Source organism: Helianthus annuus, chromosome 17 (assembly GCF_002127325.2).
Source record: "Helianthus annuus cultivar XRQ/B chromosome 17, HanXRQr2.0-SUNRISE, whole genome shotgun sequence".
Classification (NCBI taxonomy): Eukaryota; Viridiplantae; Streptophyta; class Magnoliopsida; order Asterales; family Asteraceae; genus Helianthus; species Helianthus annuus.
In genome coordinates, this window is record NC_035449.2 from 179,133,540 (window position 1) to 179,155,308 (window position 21,769).

At 35.0% G+C, this 21,769-nt stretch overlaps 1 protein-coding gene across 2 annotated transcripts; it reads right to left on the reverse strand.

Moving 5' to 3' along the window:
* Positions 1 to 533: 533 nt before the first annotated feature.
* LOC110920662 (mediator of RNA polymerase II transcription subunit 23) lies at positions 534 to 19,344 on the reverse strand. Of its 2 annotated transcripts, none has more exons than XM_022164847.2 (21): positions 19,023 to 19,344; positions 18,819 to 18,862; positions 17,443 to 17,542; positions 16,491 to 17,333; positions 14,749 to 14,983; positions 13,969 to 14,186; positions 12,959 to 13,166; positions 12,238 to 12,515; positions 12,074 to 12,157; positions 11,089 to 11,183; positions 10,339 to 10,501; positions 8,929 to 9,174; positions 7,265 to 7,435; positions 5,847 to 5,963; positions 5,175 to 5,300; positions 4,943 to 5,091; positions 4,163 to 4,403; positions 2,871 to 3,534; positions 2,015 to 2,196; positions 1,238 to 1,341; positions 534 to 867 (listed from the first exon to the last, which is right to left on the reverse strand). In XM_022164847.2, the coding sequence occupies exons 1-21, from the start codon at positions 19,212 to 19,214 to the stop codon at positions 675 to 677; spliced, it is 4,653 nt and encodes a 1,550-aa protein (XP_022020539.1). In that variant the 5' UTR covers positions 19,215 to 19,344; the 3' UTR covers positions 534 to 674. The 2 variants fall into 2 exon arrangements, with proteins under 2 accessions (XP_022020539.1, XP_035842292.1); XM_035986399.1 differs by having other exon boundaries at positions 8,929 to 9,195.
* Positions 19,345 to 21,769: the final 2,425 nt, after the last annotated feature.

Sequence of the window (21,769 nt, forward strand, 5' to 3'; positions counted from 1 at the left end):
GGTCGGGTCGGGTTGGGTTTTTCCTTTTGCTCACCCCTAGTATAGGTGTGTAAAATTTTCATAAACAACACACCAAACCTGTCAATCTGATGAATTAGGAGGTGTTGAGAATTGTTTATTTGCAACAAGCAATTTTGATTGATCCTTCAAACTGCTTATTTTACTCACAAATAATCATATAAGCCTCTGTTTATTTCATTCAAATAATCACACAAGTATTAAGAAGCAAATCCCAAACACTACCTTGTTGTAACTTGTAACTAGCATTTTTATTCATTATCAATTTTAATTATCATATTGGTAATCTTCATTCTTCAAGGAGTGGCATAGCGGTAAACACATTATTCCCCTCTAGCAAATGAATCGTATTCAAATACAATAGTCACCAATTTTTGCCTTTAACTCCTTGAAGGAAAATTTGCGCTTTATATGGTTCCCACTGGTAACCAATGTATTGATGGGCCCGTGAGTTTCCCTCATAGGTTCTCACAGTCACAAAAAAAAAAGAACTAGTAATGCGAGCCCGTTCATCAAAAAGAAAAAAAAAAAAAAACTTGCCCTCAAATGTACAATTTGGCCAATTTTATCATGCAAAACCCTAATTCATCTATACAAATTCGGTAAGTTATACGAAACCATTTAAACAAGAAAACTGAACAATGAAGAACCTGAGGTTAGGACGGGTTTTGAGAGTTTTTAGTTGCAGCATAAATAGAACTTACGTTGGGTTTTAAGTGAAAAAGAAGACGTTGAACATCCGGACGCATGTTTTCAATGGCTCTACCGCATAAAGCCAATACATCGGGCCTCGGTTTCGAATTGGGCTGTACGGGCCCGCCCTGACCTTCATAATGCACCACATGGTGACTGAAAAGTAACAGCAAAAATAAACATTAAACTAAATTAATTGCTTTTTATACATCATATCACAATATTTTGAAATTACTATTTGGCTTGCAAATACTTTTTTTTTTTTGATATTTTTAAGTTTTTTCTTTTAAAATGTTAACTCATGTGTTATGATTACAAAAACAAATTAGTTACAATAATTATCTAAATTATCGAATAAAAAAAATTTAAAAGGTTGTATGTATTCAAAATGACTTTGGGTGACTTCCAACCGTTTCCATTCGACTTGTTGGATGATTTTAATAAAGTGCAACCCAAAGCGACCCATTTACAACTAACGGGTCAAGTCAACAGACTCAGTTATATGACTGGTTGAGTGTATTCTTACAGGAAGTCGATAAGATCCGTTATGTCCGATGCTTCAACGGGAATTAACGGTTTAGTATTCTTCCCGAACACATCCACCATCGTGCTTAAAAGCAGTTCAAGAGTCTGGAAAGAATTAATTAAGAACAAATCAGAAGTTGCATTGGGGGATCACTATAGGTATGCCGTATGCGTTTGATAGAATGATTGAACGGGAATGGATATTATTAAACCCAACCCTTTAGTGTTAAATTTAGAGGATAACCAATATTGGGTATCAACTAGGGCCGTTCATAGAGCGTTGAAACTTGAAACCGACCGAACCAACGCAGGTCGTCTGGTTTGAGATCCAAACAGTTCGGTTTTTGCAATTTGCCAGCTTAACGGTTCGGAACTCGGAATCGAATAACTTTATTATTTAGAAAAAAAATAATAATTTTTGGAATATTTAGTTAAATAGATGTATTACAATCATGAAGCATCTTTATCATTTAAAAAAGAGTAAAGTACATGAATAGTCCCTGTAGTTTTCTAAAATTTTGGATTTGATCCTTAGCTTTTCAAAAGTACATGGATGGTCCCTGTGGTTTGCACTTTGTAACGCATTTAGCCCTCAACTTTTGCTAAAAGTACATGGATGGTCCCTGTAGTCTACACTTTATAGCGTATTTAGTCCCTAACTTGGACCTCCTAAAACCTTTAGATTTGTTGGCTGGTGACTAAATGTGTTACAAACCCCTTTAAACCCGTATCCTGAAATCCAAACCCTAAACCCACCTTAAATTTATCTTTCCAATACCTTAATGAAGAGACTATGAGCATTAGCTAATCTTGGCAGCAAAGGCCCGATTATACGGAAGGCTATTCTAAGCATTGAGACAGATGAAACAGGCCTTAGTTGGTTTATGAGGAGATGCGTATTGTCTAACCATTGCTGCGGAAGATTCCAGAAGAATGCATGGATCAGGGCCACCACATTTCCTGCATTATCACAATAATTACGCAATAAAAAAAGAAATTGGTCAGCAGAATATACAAAATCTCATTAATAAGTTAACATGTATTTGTTATGTGCAGATGTATTAACTAAAAGTGTAAAGTACACGGATGGTCCCTGTGGTTTACCAAAAGTTTGGATTTGGTCCCTAGCTTTCCAAAAGTGCACGGATGGTCCCTGTGGTTTGCACTTTGTAACGCATTTAGCTCCCGGCCAACAAATCTAAAGGTTTTAGCACATCCAAGTTAGGGACGAAATGCGTTACAAAGTGTAAACCACAGGGATCATCCATATACTTTAGCAAAAAGCTGAAGACTAAATGCGTTACAAAGTGTAAACCACAGGGACCATATGTGTACTTTTAGAAAGCTAGGGACCAAATCCAAAATTTTGGTAAACCATAGGGACCATCCGTGTACTTTACTCTAACAAAAAACTATCTGTCACTAGGTAGATTTTATTACAAGAACTATACTTACTTTAGAACTAGCATAAAAGTTTGAATAATTGATTTAGGAGGTTTTATGCACTAAAAATACAATTTTACACAACTTTCTACTGACGCGTTATACCAGTTTCTTTTTTAGACATCTTTTTTTTGTTTTACCGCATTTGACCTGTTAGAGATTAAACTTAACCAGAAACAATGAGAACTTACCAAGGGCCGTTGAGGTGTTATCTTGAGCGGCCCATGTCGGATCCAACAACGCATACGCAACAACCGAGTGTGATTCATTATCTTTAATCACACGTGACGCCTCTTCATAAAGCTTAACGTGAAACTCAACAGGAAGCTGAGCCAACAAGAGACCACAAGCTTGGATCATCAAAACAGAGTTTGAGAAGTCAACCCCTATGGTCAAAGGGTTTGACTTTGACCCGCAGTCCCCAGAAGCATCGTTGCTATCAGAGAATGAATATAAACTACTTGGTGACATACCGAAACCATTATTAGATTGAATAGGATTAGGCTGTACTTTGACTATTTTTACAATTATCTGTACAAATGCTGAAATAATTTGTGTTGCGGTTACCGGGAGAGATAATATTTCTATAACTGCGGTTTCAAGAACAAGTTGTGTATATGTTCCGGGATCTTGTATTTGATAGAACGCTTTTTGAGGTTCAAAAGCGTTGTTTGCTGATCCTGATTGGTTAGTTGTAGGGTTGTAATTACGATTTTGTCCCTCATCTTTTGAGATATGTAACGGAGGGATGACATTATTCACAATCTTTAACAAAAGAGATGCGAAGTACTCGAGTGGGGGACATGTGGCTTCTGATGAATTGATGCGTTCTTGAAATAACTGGGAAAATGGCACCTGGAAGAAAAACGAAATGTTTAGTGAAAACTAGAGGTAGTCATTATAAGAATAAAGTACAAGGATGGTCCCTGTTGTTTACCAAAAATTTGGATTTGGTCCCTAGCTTTCTAAAAGTACACAGATAGTCCCTGTGGTTTGCATTTTGTAACGCATTTAGTCCCTAACTTGCACCTGCTAAAACCTTTAGATTTGTTGGCTGGAGACTAAATGTGTTACAAAGTGCAAATCACAGGGACCATCCGTGTATTTTTGGAAAGCCCAAACTTTTGGTAAACCACAAGGACCATCCGTGTACTTTACTCGGTCAAATATAAAATAAGCTAAAAAAGTAAACGGGTTAATTTGGTCAAACGGGTCAAAAGTCTGAAATATATTCAAAGTTCATATTATAATTGAAATTGTGTACTTTGGTCAAACGGGCCAAAATCCTATAAACAAAAGTCTATAGGGTTGTTTAGACAAAGGTCTCAGTTTACTCAAAGTACAGATTATAATTGAAATTATGTAATTTATGCAATTATATTCAACACACTAATATACAAAATATTACAAACAAATTTGGGAAAAAAGTGTTTCGTGACAATTCAACAAGGGAAGGGGAAATCTGAAATAGGAAAAGCGTTACCTTTTTAATATCGAGTATGTTCAGTATCCGAAAAATGAGTTTCGCGGGTAGATGTCCATAGAAATATGCAAGAATATCACGCACGAATGTAAAATTCAAAGGATAATAATGAAGAAAAGATGAATATATTTGAAGAATCCTATCAGCTGCTTCTGTCGCATCATTTTCGATAAGTCTATAAAGGATTAAAGGGATCACAGGGAATAAACGTGCTGCAATATCGTCAAAATATGTTGGGTACCTGAAAAACACATTTAGAAGCATCAGAAACACGTAATATATGCTATGTAACATAACCTTCCGACAATCCTTCATCTAAGCAGTTAATGCGGTAAAATATCGGATATCGATCAAGGACCGATATTTGAGATACAGGTTATCGCGGTGGGATACCAGTAATTTTAACATCATGCAGAATTTACATATATAGCAATTTAACACTAACAATTCAGTATACTCTCCTACCATTAACAAATTAACCTTTTGCAACTTGCAAAACACTAACATTTGTAGCAAGTAGGAACTTAAGACTTAAAAACACCAATGGTAGCAATAAGAAGAAAGACGAATGGTAGAACTAAGAAGAAAGGTACTGATATCGGGAATATGAGTGATATATCGGTCAATATCGCCAATAATATTTGACACCGATATTTTACATGAGGACTGATAACCGATATTAACTGCATAGTCCTTCATATAGCAAATGGATTAAGCAACAACACAGTCACCACTGGTTTTAATAAATCAATAAGTTTTTATTATGATGAACAAACATACTTTTGATTCCATGACAAATGACTGCCAAGAGCCTTCTGCAAGTCGACACGTTTAAAAACTCCATTTTGAAGCCAATGGTCAGGATTGCCTCGATCAGCAATGTAACAATTTATCCTCTGTTGAAGCTCCTTTCGTTCAAGTAAATTTACCTAAAAAATGAATAAAAGTATAAAACAAATATAAATGAAAGGAGGATGAAAAAATTATAAAAGCAGCTATGTGTTTAACCTACCACAATACGCAACGCGTGAGGATCATCATCACGGTCAGTTAGGGCCAGAAGTAAAATATCTGGAGGTAGTAACTCGTGGATCCAAATAAATTTTGCCAGATTGTTGCACGTATTTGAAATAACATCCTATGATATTGAAACCAAAATGAGCTGTTATTATTACTTTATAGGTTAATTAACTGGAAATATAGTTTTAAAAAGAGTAAAATGTCATTTTCGTCCCTGAGGTTTGGCTACTTTTGCGACTTTCGTCTAAGGGTTTGTTTTTCCGCATCTAGATCCAAAAGGTTTGAAATATTGCCATTTTCATCCGACTCGTTAACTCCATCCATTTTCCTAAGTTAAGTCAATGGTAGGGTTGAAGTGGTAGGTTAGGATGAAGTGGTGGTGGTGGTGTTTGTTGATGATGAGAGAGAATTATTTATTTAGAGTGTATGATATATATATACACGCACACACAAAACAAATAGGTAAAAAGATGAAAATACCCTGACTTAACGTAGAAAAATGGATGGAGTTAACGAGTAGGATGAAAATGGTAAGATTTCAAACATTTTGAATCTAATTGTGGAAAAACAAACCTTTGGACGAAAGTCGCACAAGTGGCCAAAACTCAGGGACGAAAATGGTATTTACTCTTTTAAAAAAGGACGACAAATTTTCATAGTAAACCTGCATGGAATGTGCATGTTGTTGTAGCTCCAGCTGAATATTATGCAGAATGATGTCCACCATGGTATATATATTCGAAGTCACTTCCTCAGGGGAAAATTCTCTGAGAACACGTCCCTGTAAGAGAGAAATCATGAGTCAGTGGAGAGAGATAATGATAAAATGATACATGATGGTAAAAATAGACAGATTTAACATCGGAAACAACCTACAAACGTAGATACAAGAAGACAATCACAAGTAATTTCCACATGCTGGATGACAAAAACGCCCTAAAATTTTTAGAAAAACAACATTTTTAATTTATGACATCTTTTGACACCTCTTAAAGAGGTATTTTCGTCTTTTTCAAAAAAGTTAAGGGCACTTTCATTGTTCAACATGCTTTAGGTCAATTGGTATAAATGAAATGGCCTATAAAATAGTTTCAATATATAGGTGGCTTAAATGAAAAAAGTTGAACATTTTGGTAGCCTCTACATACGTTATCCTCTATAATAATTACAAAGACTATTATGAGAGCGGTTAAGGGTTAAGCATGGGCCCAGTTATGACCCAAAACCGAACCTAAACCAAAATTTGGTTATTGATAAATTAAAACCATTGGTTTCGCTTAATGAAACAAAATGGACTAAATGGTTCTTCTGATGAATTCGATTTTAGCCAATTTGCTCAGGTTTGGGCCCAACACTGAGCAACATAGTTGTTTTCAGCCTAATAGCCAATTTGTTCAGGTTTGGGCCCAACACTGAGCAACATAACCATTAGCCATTGGCCGGCAACGGTCCCAACTTAAAAAATAACCAGTGGTGGTCCCACCTTTTCGTATATTGTAAATCAATGGACCTTTACTAAACCGAAAAGGATTAGAGGACAAAAAGAAATTAAGATTCTATTAGTAAAGGTCCATTAGTTTACAATATGTGAAAAGGTGGGACCACCACTTGTTATTTTTGAAGTTGGGACCGTTGCTGGCCAACGACTAATAGTTTGGATTATTAAAATCCATTATTCCTAAAATTAATTACTAAATACAAACTACATATAAAATTAATTACTAAATACAAACTACATAATATTAACAAGAAGCGGTTTGCCTTTCCACATGAAACCGAAACCACACCGAGAATACCGGTTTTTAGAACCAAAACCATCAGTTAATCAAATGGCGGCATGGCGCCGGTTAATTTGGTAAACGGTTCGGTTTCTGCCAAACCCCTCACAACAATAATCAAAATCTTTGAAGAAAATAATTTAGGAGGTTGTATACGTTAAACATATACTATGGGCAACTTTCAAACCATTTGACATCACATTAACTCCTTTTAGCTTGAAAAAAAAACACCACAGCCCGAACCGACTCATTTAAACATTACACGCTTCTAAAAATTAAGAAAAAGAAAGACGAGCTTGTTTACCAGATTTCCCGTGTTGATATCCTCCGGGTGCCCACGCATCAGAACCCATGCTCCAGCACAAAGATATAGTCTGTGTTGAGGAAAACTGTGACTTATATAAGTCATTACATAAGTGGGGTCATCTGGTGGTGAGAGTAGCTGTTTACACTGATGAATCACAGTTGCTTCCGCCTGTAAATGACAATAATACCCTTAGGAGTTAGGACAATATAAATTCTAAAAACATCAGATGCGTTAATGACCAATACCTTAATTTTGATAAATAAAAAATATAGGGGATGAAGGCATCTCCAATGTATGCACATTGTCATTCAATTCAGTTAACTTTTAATATAGGGTAAATAGCATTTTACGTTCTTTAAGTTTGAGCGAAATTGCAGGTGTTGTCCTTTAACTAACGAAATTACACTGGATGTCCTTCATGTTACACTGTCTCATCATGCGATGTTTTTTTGCCCTAACCCAGCTCTTACAATGTGCCACTCACATGAGGGTATAATGGTCATTTTCACTTGAAATATATCTTCCTCTAAAGTTTCAGGGATAATTTTTATTTTTTTTGTTTTAGTTATTAAGTGAAAATGACCATTATGTCCTCATGTGAGTGGCACGTGTTAAGAGTTAACAGGAAAAATTAACTGGGTTAGGGCAAAAGGATACCATATGATGAGAAACCATAACATAAAGGACATTTAGTGTAATTTTGTTAGCTAAAGGACAACGTCTGCAGTTTTGCTCAAATTTAAAGGACGTAAAATGCGATTTACCCTTTAATATATTTATAGACATACTAACTAAGCACACATTTATTTTAAGATATTTAGGCGCCTTTAATTTTTTATTTACTTAAGTATTTAATAGCAAAATTAGAGTGCGTATTAAAATATAAGTTTCATAATCAATAATGAAGCCATTTAAAGATCTTAGTGACATTGTTTAATTATAAATTTGTACATATCAATTTTGTTTTTTTTTTTTTCATGTTGAGTATTAGCAATTATATATATTAAGCAATTAGAAAGGGTACAGAACTAAAAAAAAGTAACAAAATTCTAAATTCTAAAGGGTTAAGATAATACTTACAAAAATTTGATGTGGTGAATTATTTTACACCAAATTTGGTCTCTTCATATATATATATATACAGTTGTATATGCTTTTTGTGGATTGTAAAAGGTGCAGACGAGCCGAACCCAAGCTCGATTAACTTTTGAGAACTCGAGCTCGGCTTGTTGGTAGTTTCGCAAGCTCTTGTTCGGCTCGGGCTTTGCTCGTTTATTATCTATTAATTAATATATTAAATAAAAATAATATAATTAATAGACTCGTTTAGACTCACGAGCTCAATAAGTGAAGCTCAGGCCTGGGCTCGTTTATTAAACAAGCTTAATTTTAGGTTCGGGCTTAACTCGTAAACAAGTTTAAAAAAGCTCGGCTCGGCTCGTTAACTAGATAACTTTAAATAAGGGGTAAATGTTATTAAATATTAATAAAAATTAATATTACACTAAGGCTCGATAAGGCTCGGCGCTCGATAAGGCTCGCCGAGCCTGACGAGTTTCACATGCCAAGCTCGGCTCGGGCTCGATAAGGCTAGGCTCGTATCGAGCTTTTTCTCGAGACGCTCGGCTGTTTGCACCCCTAATTAAATAATAATAACTGACCTGCTTCCATGCTTGGATTGCTAGGGGCCGCTTATCTGTCCTCCCAATCAAGGCATCGCGAAGAACAGACGGAAAGTAAAACATCGTCTTGTGGGACCATGTGTGTGTGCTATTGGCCAATATTTGTTCCAACATAGTTTGAAGATATAAGAGGTGCCCAGCATCAGAAATTCCACGGGTTTTAATGATAATAGCAAGAGTCATTACGGTTACACGATTCAATGTTTCTGTGAACTCAGTAGGTCCCTGTTCCAGATTTAAACAAGCCTAAATGAGGTGATTGATAAATATGGGCAAATCGGCAGGGTTGAGTAACGGGTCAACATGGGTTTGGATCTAAACATGTAACTTTTGGCGTGTACGCTGATGGAATACTAATAATTGTACAAGATTTTTTGCTTTAAAAATACACTTCGGTAGACTTTCAAATCGCTTTTAACCAACTTTTTTACATGGGTGATTGGTTGAGTCAGATTAGACTGCCCCAAAACACGTTTTTCCTAAATTTGTTTATTATAATATATTTAGTGCCATATATGATTAGACAAATTATATAACTAGCTTACTTACCTATGTAACACATGGGCAAACTAAGATAAAACTCAAAACCAATGATGAAACAACAGTTGCCAATCATCAATTATCAAGTCATATCGTTTACAGATAAAATAAAACCACTTAAGTAATAGATGAGGGTTAAATTTGCACATACAAATTTTAATTCATATATTTCCAAATTATATATGCGAAGTAAATAAATATAAAAAAAATATTGTGGTTTATTACTTATATTCGTTTTCTAATTAATTAATTAATCATAAAAGGGGGTAATATAAAGAATTAGATTGTAAAATAGTTCTACATTTTTTAGTAATATATTTCATTATGAAATAGAATATAAGATCTCAACAAAATCCACAGGTCCCTTTTGAAAATGCACAGTATATTGTGTTTTATTTAAAATAACATAAGAACATAGAAAATAGACAATGTGACATATCTAAAGGGATGTTTATGTGGGACAGATATATGTAACCGAATTAGTTATTTATGTCATCAATCAAAATTAACTTAAATTTGAAGTCAATTAACCAATAAAAATGGGCCACACGTGCTTTTAGGAAATGTTTATTGTCATGACTCATGATGATCATGATCTTGGTATAATGTCATGAAATAACATAAAAAAAAAGTGATTTTAGAAGGTTTCATACATCATAAATACGCTCTGACTGACATTTAACATGTTTGGCCTGATGACCCATTTGTGTAAATATATCCTTTGGTCCATTTTCAGAAAACATAACCCATATCAACCCGTCCTTCACAAAAAAGAATTCTCTTAATGGATCCGCCCATAATCGAGGGAAGAAAAATGTACTTCAAATAGCTAAATAGTAAATATCTAACCTTCCCGTCCTTCTTCACAAAAAAGAATTCTCTTAATGACATAATGAGATTCATGCACAAGTTTTCAGCCAATCTACATACGCGATGTTCTCCACGTTTTCCTTTTAACGTGGACAGAATTTTCGTAACATCATACATCAATGATTTGTTCTTCCCCTGGTACCTACAGTGGTACTAAAACCACATAAGTAAAAACATAATGTATAATCTATTATAAGTGTTTTGTTAATCTGTTTGACATTAATATGGTTGGTATATACACTATGCAGTTATTATCGGTGATATAGCAGTACCCTTCTTCTTAGTTCTACCATTCGTCTTCCTTCTTATTGCTGCTATTAGTGTTTTAAGTCTTAATTATTAATTGTTAGAGTTAAATGTAACTGTTAGTGTTTTGCAAGTTGCAAAAGGTTAATTATTTAACGGTAGGAGAGTATACTGAATTGTTAGTGTTACATTGCTATATATATAAATTCTGCATGATATTTAAATTACCGATATCCCACCGCGATAACCTATATCTCAAATATCAGTCCTTAACCGATATCTGATTTTTTTACCACATTAACTGCATAGTACATACATGAGGCTATTGCTTTCTATAGTCGTTAATCAAGTAATCCGGCAACCTAATTTACAAAATGATTTATGTCACTATGGGCCCTAATTTATGATGTCGGTAACATGAGAAAAATAAAACTAAAACAGGAATAAATAAATTAGTTGATTACATTTTAAATTGTTAATCACCTGTACAAGGAAAACAGCCGGTAGTTAAGAATTTCAAGCACTAAAATTATAGCTCCAGGTTTATTAAGAATTTCAGGATTCTTCTGATGCAGATGCTGCAAAGTTGAAGTAAAAAAAAAAAAAAAAAAAAAAAAAAAAAAAAAAAAAAAAAAAAAAAAAAAAAACAAATTGTAAAACATTAGCAAAAAGAAGGGCAATTATCAAAAAAACATATGGAATTTATCTGAAGTTCTGAACTTGTACACAAGTCCCGCCCCCGGCCCCCGGGTCTTTATTGTTGCATACTTGCTTGATTATATTCTTCAGCTTTTAAAACTCACCGATCGAGTAAAAAAGCCATTTTCGTCCATGAGGTTTGGCCAGTTTTGCGACTTTCATCCAAAGGTTTGTTTTTCCGCATCTGCGTCTAAAAGGTTTGAAATCTTGCCATTTTCATCCGGCTCCATTAAGTCAAGGGTATTTCCATCTTTTTTTAACTTAAAAGGCAATTCGGTCGGTCTTTTTCAGGGGTATTCGTTCTTTTAACATAAAGTGAAAAAGACCAAATTGCCCTTTAAGTTAGCAAAAAGACGGAAACACCCCTGACTTAACGGAGAAAATGGATGGAGTTAACGAGCCGGATGAACGTGGCAAGATTTCAAATTCAAACCTTTTGGATCCAGATTCGGAAAAACAAACCTTTGAATGAAAGTCGCAAAATTGGCCAAACCACAGGGACGAAAATGGCATTTTACTCCTGGATTTATTTTAAACGAAGAAAGTCATGTTCTACGTGATTAAACTTTTTAAATTTTACAAAATAACAAAGAGGTTCTTTTTAATATAACCAAGTCCCTAACTAAATGGACTTTTTCATCAAGTTTTGAAAGTCCAGGGACGTATGTACAAGTTCCGCAAAAGTTCATAGGGCTTTTTGAACAATTGCCCTCAAAAGAATAAATATTTGCGTATTAACGTTTCAAGATTCCAGCGATGCAAATCTTACACTTAAAAGTGGATGGAACAATGAATGAGGTTGAATAAGGAACAACCGAGTATATGTTTCCACCATAGCAATGTTAGGTGCATGCTGCAATATTAATACATAGGTTAATAAAAGTATCCCGTACATATAGAGCATAACAAAGGTTTTTTTAAAGCTTTGAATACCACTCCGGAAAACATATTATCTTCCATCTGAAAAGCCAACTTCATGCACAAATGAATCGAAAATCCCGACATCAGTGATAACGACACGGGATTAACCTCCCGCCTAACAGTAATCGTCCCGTTAGCCTGTGGATTCGGTTCAGGTAATTCTGTATATCCGTCACATGTTAGCCACGTCATCACCATCTCACAAGCGGGCTGTGCCATGGTGTAAGATACGACCCAAAACATTCCGATTGAATTGTCATCCAAATTCATATAATCCATCATGTATTTACCTGAAAACAACCATGACCCTTGAGCAAAAATCAATAACATGCAAACAGTGTGTCAAATCTGATTATAAAAATTTCATTATTGCAATAATATTCTAAAGAGTAAAATGCCATTTTCATCCCTGAGGTTTGGCCAGTTTTGCGACTTTCGTCCAAAGGTTTGTTTTTTCGCCCTGACTTAACAGAAAAAAAATGAATGGAGTTAACGAGCCGGATGAAAATGGCTAGATTTTAAACCTTTTGGATCCAGATGTGGAAAAACAAACCTTTAGACCAAAGTCATAAACATGGCCAAACCTCACGGAAATGGCATTTTACTCCATTCTAAATCTTTTAGTAAAATGACTTATTTTGGGTGAATTATGACCCATTAAAGAAAAATCACAACCCAAATCGACTCGTTCATAAGTAAATGGGTTGAAAGCGCCACCTTTACTACAGTATACCTTTACTTACTTGCCTCCACCATTCATCTATTTTTTTTGCTTTACGAAGTTGCTCCATATTTAAATATTCTCTGGCTGATGAGGTCAGCGACCATATACGAAGGGTCTGACAACTGCATACAAAATCAAGTAGCATACTTCGCGGATTATCAGAATCTGGGCTGCTAGCTTCTTTGTGAAACGACAAAAGTTTTCTCAATGTCTCCACCTGTGTATGTAACTGGGTTTTCAGTTGAATTTATATATATTTATATAAAACTATATCCCAATCAAATATTATATGACCATTATGAGCGTGTTTGGGTTCATCGTGCACTTTGAATAATCAAAAACAGACAATCGCATCAGACGATCAGTTTCAGAATGCAAATCCAAACTCACCCTATCAATAGACTGAATTAAGTAATTGCAATTAGGGCTGCAAATGAACCGAACGTTCAACGAACAGTTTGTGAACCATTCGGTGGGAAGTTCGTTTGTGTTCGTTCGTTTAATAAATGAACGAACACAAACAAGAAATTTCGCTTGTTTAGTTAAACGAACGAACATGAATAGAGGCCGTGTTCATTCATTAATGTCCGTGAACGTTCGCTAACATGTTCATTTATGTTCGTTTGTGTTAAATAGTTCATTAGCGTTTTTAGTTTTTATATTTTATTTAAATATTTCAAAATTCCAACATATAAAATATTTAATAAGTATCAATGTCTTATATTTTCTGTTCATGAACGCTTGTTCGTTTGTTTTCATTTGTATTCATGAAAGTTCGTTTGTGTTCATGAAAGTTCGTTACCTAAAATTAATAAACGAACACGAACACGTGCATTTTCTTAAAGAACGAACACAAATGTAAAATCTCGTTTGGTAAGTACTCATGAATAGTTCATGACCACATGTATTTCCTTAACAAACGAACACGAACGTCTTGTTCGTGTTCGTTCAGTTCGTTTGCAGCCCTAATTGCAAATTGCAATGCCACTAGATTTGAAGTTATTAAAATATAAAATAACCTTTCTTGAGTCTGTGTTCAAAGCACTCATTACAAGCTCAACCCGAATTATCTGTGCAAACAACCATGTGACATGATTTGTTCTGAGAACTTGGTGATCTTTTTCAGCTAAGCGTAAAACTAACTTGTCGACAAAATAAACAAAATCCATGCAACCACTTTTCATTAGAAAAAAGAACAAATCTGAAAAGATAAGCCAATCTTGCCAACAATTAACACCTGCAACAAGTATTAGATAAAACATTTAAAATAATACACACATTATATATACTATAAATATGCTATTTTGTCACATCAACCAACTTTGGCCCCTCAACTTTGGCATTAACCAACTTTAACCCCTCAACTTTGGCATTAACCAACTTTAACCCCTCAACTTTGGCATTAACCAACTTTAACCCCTCAACTTTGGTAATGACACGTTTAGCCTCTTACTAAAACAACTTTAGCCCCTCAACTTTAATAATGACATGTTTAGTCCCTTAACTACATCAAACAACTTTAGCCCCTCAACTTTAATAATAAACAACTTGAGCCACTCAACTTTAATAATGACATGTTTTGCCCTTCAACTTTAATAATGACATGTTTAGCCCTTTAACTAAAATAATGTCATGCTTAGTCCCTCAACTTTAATACATGTTTAGCCCCTTGACAAAAAAAAACATCAAACAACTTTTAATTCTTGTGATTTGCTTATTTTTATCTACGTTTCGAACCCGTTGCGGAGAGCGGGTGGTAATCCATTAGTTAACTTAAATATAGTAATTTGTAAGCTCACCAGAATTTGTAATCTTCAAGAGTTCGAGAATTCGGTCAATGGTTGCTTCACAGATCATATCAGAGCTAAAAACAGCACCTGGTGTTGATCCTTGTGAATTGGGCCGGTGACATGGCGCCACCACAAGCACACGCCGCCACCAATCAGGTGATGGTGTATTTCTTATGGCGTGCCTAATACAGCGGTTAGCTCTTCCCCAATCAAGACTTCCTCTTTGAATTGTGAGCAGAATGTCCTACACACAAAAGGTATGTATTTTATATTTAAAAAACCAATCAAAACTAGATGTGGTAAAATGGGCAGATGGGTGGGTTAAATAAAAGGTCCATGTCGGAAAGGGTAGTTTTGAATAAGGCCCAAAACGAGTCGGGTTGACCCGCAAACACATCTGGTCCCTTTTCCTTGAATTCTATGAACAATTAATTTTTGGAGTGTTTCTTTGGCCCCAGGTTTTAGATAAGTAAAACCATAATTGTTTAGCCTATATATACACCCCTTTGTTGTAATTCTCATCACCTCCAAAGTAATAAAATTGTCTCGCTAGTTGCAGCGGTGGACGTAGGTCAGTTTAGGCTGAACCACGTAAAACTCTCGTGTCCCTCTATATTTTTGTTTGCTGCATTGTTTGTGTTCGCGTGTGGTTTTCAGTTATATTTTGTATATACAGAGCAACCACATGGTTCGTTGCTCTTGGGGAGTATGAAAAAATGTGCAAGCTAAGGAAATCTATTTTAAAGCAATCTGCTAGTGCCTAGTATGAAAGATTAAACAATATGGTAATAGAATTTGGCTAGAAAAGAAATACGTATGATCATTTGGATTAACACAACCTAATCCAATGACTTATGGTGTGATAAAGGGGCAGACGTTCACATTACAAAAAAAAAAAAAAAAAAAAAAAAAAACTCGTATTCCATGAAAGAATAAACACATAGAAGTCGACTGTCACTTCACTTGGAAAGAGCTTGAAGATAGAACAAACAATTAGCTAATGTCTTCACTAAAGCTTTACCCTAAAGTAGAACTTATCGTATTTGTAACAAGTTGAGCGGGATCAACATTTATGCTCAAGCTTGTGGGGAAATCAGAAATGATGGATTATATTTATATATTAGATTATGTATTAGCCTAACATGTAGCCCGGTGGGTCTTAGGGTTTAGTTCAAAGAGGTCCCCCCCCCCCCTTCTATATATACATGCTCCCTATATAATGTAAATGTAGACAAGAAATATACATACAATTAGTTATTACTTCATTTCATTTTTGCTATTCAGTTAATATCGGTGATATATCACTGATATATCGGTTATCGGTCCCCATGTCAAATATCGGTCAGAATAACGGCGATATTGACCGATATATCACTGATTTTCCTGATATCGGTACCTTTTTTCTTGGTTCTACCATTCGTCTTTCTTCGTATTGCTGCTATTAGTGTTTAAAGTCTTAGTATTGAATGTTAGTGTTTTAAGTCTCAAATATCGGTCCTAGATATTTGATCTTTTACCGCATTAACTGCTTAGCATTTTTGTCACTGATTACATAAGCATGTATATACACTTCAACTCACTTTCGACCCATTTGACCAGTTCCATTTTCAACTTAATTTTTAGAGTTTATCCATTTATCCCGTTAGAGGTCAAATACAGCCCAAAACAACACATTTCCAATTGCCACATCTAATTAGAATATATAAGTGAAAAGCCTAAAAAGGTTTCAAATTATCAAGAAATGCGATTACCTCGCCATGTAACGGTTCTCCAAGCACACTGGGGTATGTAATAGGTGAGTGTCTTAAAGTAGTATTTGATTCACTTAACGTATTAACTGCAGCCTGATTAAGAAGGCGTTGATTCCCAAACGTAGGGCAATGAAGATGTTGATCCAACATTTGCATGTGCACAGCCATCATATCTCGTCTCCTATGAACCTCAAAAACGAGCGTAAATAACGCCACGTCATCCGGCAAATTTTCCGAAAAATGCAGTCCACTTCTCAATAGTTCATAAAATGGCACACGACATTTGTTATCCTCAACCAACATCCTAACAACACGTAAACACTTGCGTAGCCATTCAAATAATGCTTTATCGCGTTTATACGGTTTTACTCCATCAACCTCATCACTCCCGTTCTGACATAGATCCCAGTTTATCAGCCAGCTCAGTGTTTTGTTGAAAATATCAGCATAAGTACTCGGCTTTTGGTTAGATTCCAACGCAGAAATGAAAATCTCACATAACAACTTACGCAAGCTGCTTATAGCCATACATGACTGTGCATTTGCTGAAACCATGGAAGATTCAAGATTTGGAGACGGGATATTAGATAAATTGGGGCCCGCCGCTGATGTGGCGGAGACATCCGACTGTGGTGAAGTTGTGGAAAAGATATTAACCGACGTTTCCACAGAGGTGACGGAAGAAAGAAGATATGGCAGAAAAGAATCCCAGTATATGTACCCAATACTGTACAGACTACGTATGGCAAAAAGAATAAACTTTGATCTTGGTCCATGATTACTACACTGAATGACCAGAGACACTAGCACGGACTCAACCACGGTATATAACTGCTCATGATCCTGAAAAGAGTGACCACAAACATTAAACAATCACTGTTTATGGTTAGAATACTTAAAACGATAAAAACACAATGATGCAAGTAGGCTAAGTTTGTAGTTAATAACTTACAGGAAACTGACTCTGAAGCTGTTCAAAATCTGGAAGAAATTGTGCATCGCGTGGAGGAATGTCTATATTAAGAGCTGTAATGCGCTTTTGTGTCTTGTTCCTGTAATTGGTTTTCAAAATTATTACCAGTAAAGATTCAGATTGGGCCTCGTAAATTTCAAACATCAATAGTACATCCACTATTTAAGATACACATACACATGATCTCTGTTTATGATGGCTAACGGCTAACGGCTAACCGGCTAGACAGTTAAGTGGCTCGAAAAGTAAATATCATGAAACCCCTAAAAACTAAATCCAGTAACCTAATTTAGACTATTGATCATTGCTACCTATTATTTAATTTTCTATCCTTCATAAACTTCTCAGACAAACAGTTTTGATTCACAACCTATGTATAAATTTCTACCTAAACAGCATTAATTCATTCCTACCTATTTATAAATTACGAATCCTTCATAAATTTCTCACACAATTAGTTTCAAAACCAAAACCTATATATAACCTAGGGCTGGCAATTCGTGACCTGTTTCTGTTAAAGAACAAGTAGACTATGTAATGTTGTACTTACTAAAAAATAACTAAAATTAGGAGGCTAATCTCCATCATTTCTCCTTCTTGGTACATAAAACATATAATTGTGTTTCAGACATGAGGTATAAAGCATAGTTGTTAAAGGCCATCGCTTCTTGCGCCTAGGCCCATTTTCCAGGCGAGGCGAGGCAATTGCGCCTTAAGTCAAGGTAATTGCGCATTAATTCTCCAGTTGATGGTCCAGGCGCAGATTCCGGAGAGTTTCCGGCCAAATTCTCTAAATTCCAGTCAGATTCAACCTAGATTTCTACTTTTATCTAACGAAAACTACTTTTCTATACTAATACACTAATATTTTAGAATTGTTGGTAGCAAATAGATGATATTAAATGTTATACAATAGCTTTAGTTTATTTTACTTGAAGAATAGTAATATATACGCTAGGAGTTGGCTACAAAGTCCAAATTTAATAAAAAGTGTAACATAAAACACCATAATGTCAAACCGTAAAACACACCAAAAACCCCCACCCTAATTTTCTAATACATAAAATATATTTTTATTTTTTTCGTCGTGCGCTTTCTTTTCTGCGCGCCCTTGCTTTTATGCACCTTGCGCCTAGGCCCCTGGCGAGGCCTGTGCGCCTTGGGTGCGCCTAGCGCCTTTAGTAACTATGGTATAAAGTAGTTAAACGAATCGTATTCAGGTTTGATACTTGCATTTATCGCGCGATAACACCAACCTAATTCCCTAATAACCTAATTACATCCCTATCGAAAACTTCTATTCTTCAAAACATCCACAAAACTGATAAACAACACAAAACAGAGCATCAACTTACGGAGGTTCTCGAATCGAATCATCCGACTTATTCCGGCCGTTAATCTGCAACCATTCAATCAACAACAACAAGATGAAAAATCAAAATCGTTAACATGACGTCATACAAAACCGTAAGTACGTCAGAGTAACCGTAACAAAACCGATCATTCTAAAAAAGCAAAATCACAATTTCAACGTTCGATAGATACAGAACAATACGTACACCGAGATAGAGATTAAACAGGTCGATGATTGCAGGTCTCGCCGGATGAAATTGAGAGGCTCTCGAAGCGGCGGAGCGGTGGTGGCTCCGATCACCGATGTCTGACGTGTGTGGCGATTGAACGGAGGTGGTGGTGGTTACGGCGATGCCACCGCCGTTGCTGCCACCGCTGGTTGCCGGAGTTTTATACATTCCGATTAAAAGTTAACGGAGTCGCGATCGCCGTTAAGGTTGCCGTTCATTACTGAGAATTGAATTTTGCGTCGAAAAGGGGTTTAAGTTTTCTTCTTCAGTGTTAAGGTGTAAATTTACATCACCTCTCCGATTGGGTTTATTATTATTAGAAGTTTGCATATTTTATTTTTTTATTTTTACTATTTTATATATGATGTTAAACGTCATTTTAGTCTTTGTGATTTTGACTATTTTGTCAGTTTAGTCCAAAGGTTTTATTTATTTTTTTTTTTTGGGTTTCAAAAGGTTTCACCATTGCCATTTTAGTCAACTGGGTTAATATCATCCATTTTTTCTGTTAACGAGAAGGGCAATTGGGTCATTTTATATGGTCGAATTGCCCTTCTAGTTAACAAAATTACATATAAAATGACCGAATTATCATTCTCGTTAACAAAAAAAATAGTTGAAGTTAACTCAGTGGACTAAAATGGCAACGGTGAAACCTTTTTGGACCCATAGGCAAAAAAATAAAACATTTGGATAAAACTGACAAAATAGCCCAAACTACAGAAACTAAAATTGCATTTAACTCTTATATATATTTTAGTTTGGTTTACTATAGTATTTCATTATTTTTATTTTATTTTATTTTTTGTTTTGGTTTACTATAGTATTTCATTTTTTTTTTTTGGTTTGGTTTACTATAGCATTACATTATTTTTATATGTTTTGATTTGTTTTCGTTTGGTGACCTATAATATTATCATTGATTGTAATTTTATAAATGCTTTTGCACATAAGTTGATGGTTTCACATGATAAACGTGAGCCTTATAAAGAAAATGACAAATTTTAATTTATTGTTAACACATTGAATGTATATAATTGTCATTATCTTATGATGATTACATTGCATGTACTTAGTTGTCATTATCTTATGATGATTACGTGTGTTGTTGTAATCATAAAAAAAAAAAATTATATGATGACATATCATGATGTATCAGTGATGTTTATGTAGTTTGTTTTACATAACTAGATATAAAAAAAATATCTATTCATATGAAGGGTGGCGATACAATAGGAACTTTATTTGGCTAGAAAAGCTAGGAAGTGATCTTGACCATCTATTAAGTTAATCAAGGGCTAAGATTAAATCAGGGAAATTGAAAGGAAGAAAAAAGAGGCGCGTGAGTTTGTTCAAAGGCATTCTAGTCAATCCAAGCCAATAGTTTCTCTCTCCTTCAATTCCCCCCCCCATTTTTTAAACGTTAATAACTCTTTCATACGGCATTATTTTTTTATAAAAATTGCACCAAAAAAACGAGCGTTTTTTTATCTTTAAAACGAGTATACTATTGCTATATTTAAAAAAAAATTAAAACCTAGTTGCGTAAAACGCAATAGAAAAACCACCAGTTACGTAAAACGCAATGAAAAAAAAAACCTAAAAAATGACATTTTTCTAAAACGCAATGCACCAAAAACACAAAGAAATGACTTATTTGTAAAACGCAATGGCCAGAAAACACACAGAAATGTCTTATTTGTAAAACGCAATGGCCAGAAAACACATAAAAATGTGTTTTACCTAAAACGCAATGCACCAAAAACACAAAGAAATGACTTATTTGTAAAACGCAATGGCCAGAAAACACTTAAAATGTCTGTTTTCTAAAACGCAATGGACTGAAAACACATAAAAAGTGTTTCACCTAAAACACAATGCACCAAAAACACAAAGAAATGTCTTATATGTAAAACGCAATGGCCAGAAAACACTTATAAATAACTCATTTCTAAAACGCAATGGACTGAAAACACCTAAAAAATGTGTTTTACCTAAAACGCAATGACTCAAAACACTTAAAAATGTGTTTTACCCCAGCCAGGGGCTCTGCCCCTTGGACCCCGCCAGGGGCTGCCGCCCCTGGGACCCCGCTACCAGGGGCTGCCGCCCCCGGACCCCCGCAAAGATCGTAAAACGCAATGACTAAATCAAAAACCCAGATCGTGAAAATGAAATTAAAGAATTTCTTACATGGATCGAAGCCGATTTCTTCATCAATTGACGAAATTTGAATGATAGAAACACTTATTAACGCTCGAATCGAACGAATCGAGTGATTATCTCCAAAATCACCGGAAAAAACGAGATTTTTTTATGAAATTAAACTGGGTCTTCTTCAAAAAAAAGCCGAAGAACACGTTGATCGGGTTTTGAATCATTGATTGGTGATGAAAATCGCACTATAATGTAGTGATTATTGAGATAGAAAGTGAAGAAATAGTTAAAGATGGTGGGTTTTGAAAATGGTGGGTTTTGAAGTTACTGGGTTTTGAAAAAGGAAGAAGAAGGAGTTGGATTGACTAAAATACCCTTTCTCTTTATTTTAAAATTTGCCACATGTCATAATCTTATGGCTTCCTATCCTTCCTAGCGAAAATTAACTTCCTATTTGATCTTTTCCCTTCATATGAATGTACAACAATAATTGGAACTTAAATTTAACCTTCAAACATTTTCAATCATATAGAATTGAAATACACCAATGTTTTTTAAAATTCACA

What these genes read in the sequence shown, in the direction of transcription:
- LOC110920662 (XM_035986399.1), bottom strand. Translation starts at nt 19,214, where the DNA reads ATGTATAAAACTCCGGCAACCAGCGGTGGCAGCAACGGCGGTGGCATC. An exon ending in TGAACACAGACTCAAGAAAG is followed by an intron (nt 13,167 to 13,968) that starts GTTATTTTATAT and finishes TTACATACACAG; the next exon opens with GTGGAGACATTGAGAAAACT. An exon ending in CTCACGCGTTGCGTATTGTG is followed by an intron (nt 5,092 to 5,174) that starts GTAGGTTAAACA and finishes TTCATTTTTTAG; the next exon opens with GTAAATTTACTTGAACGAAA.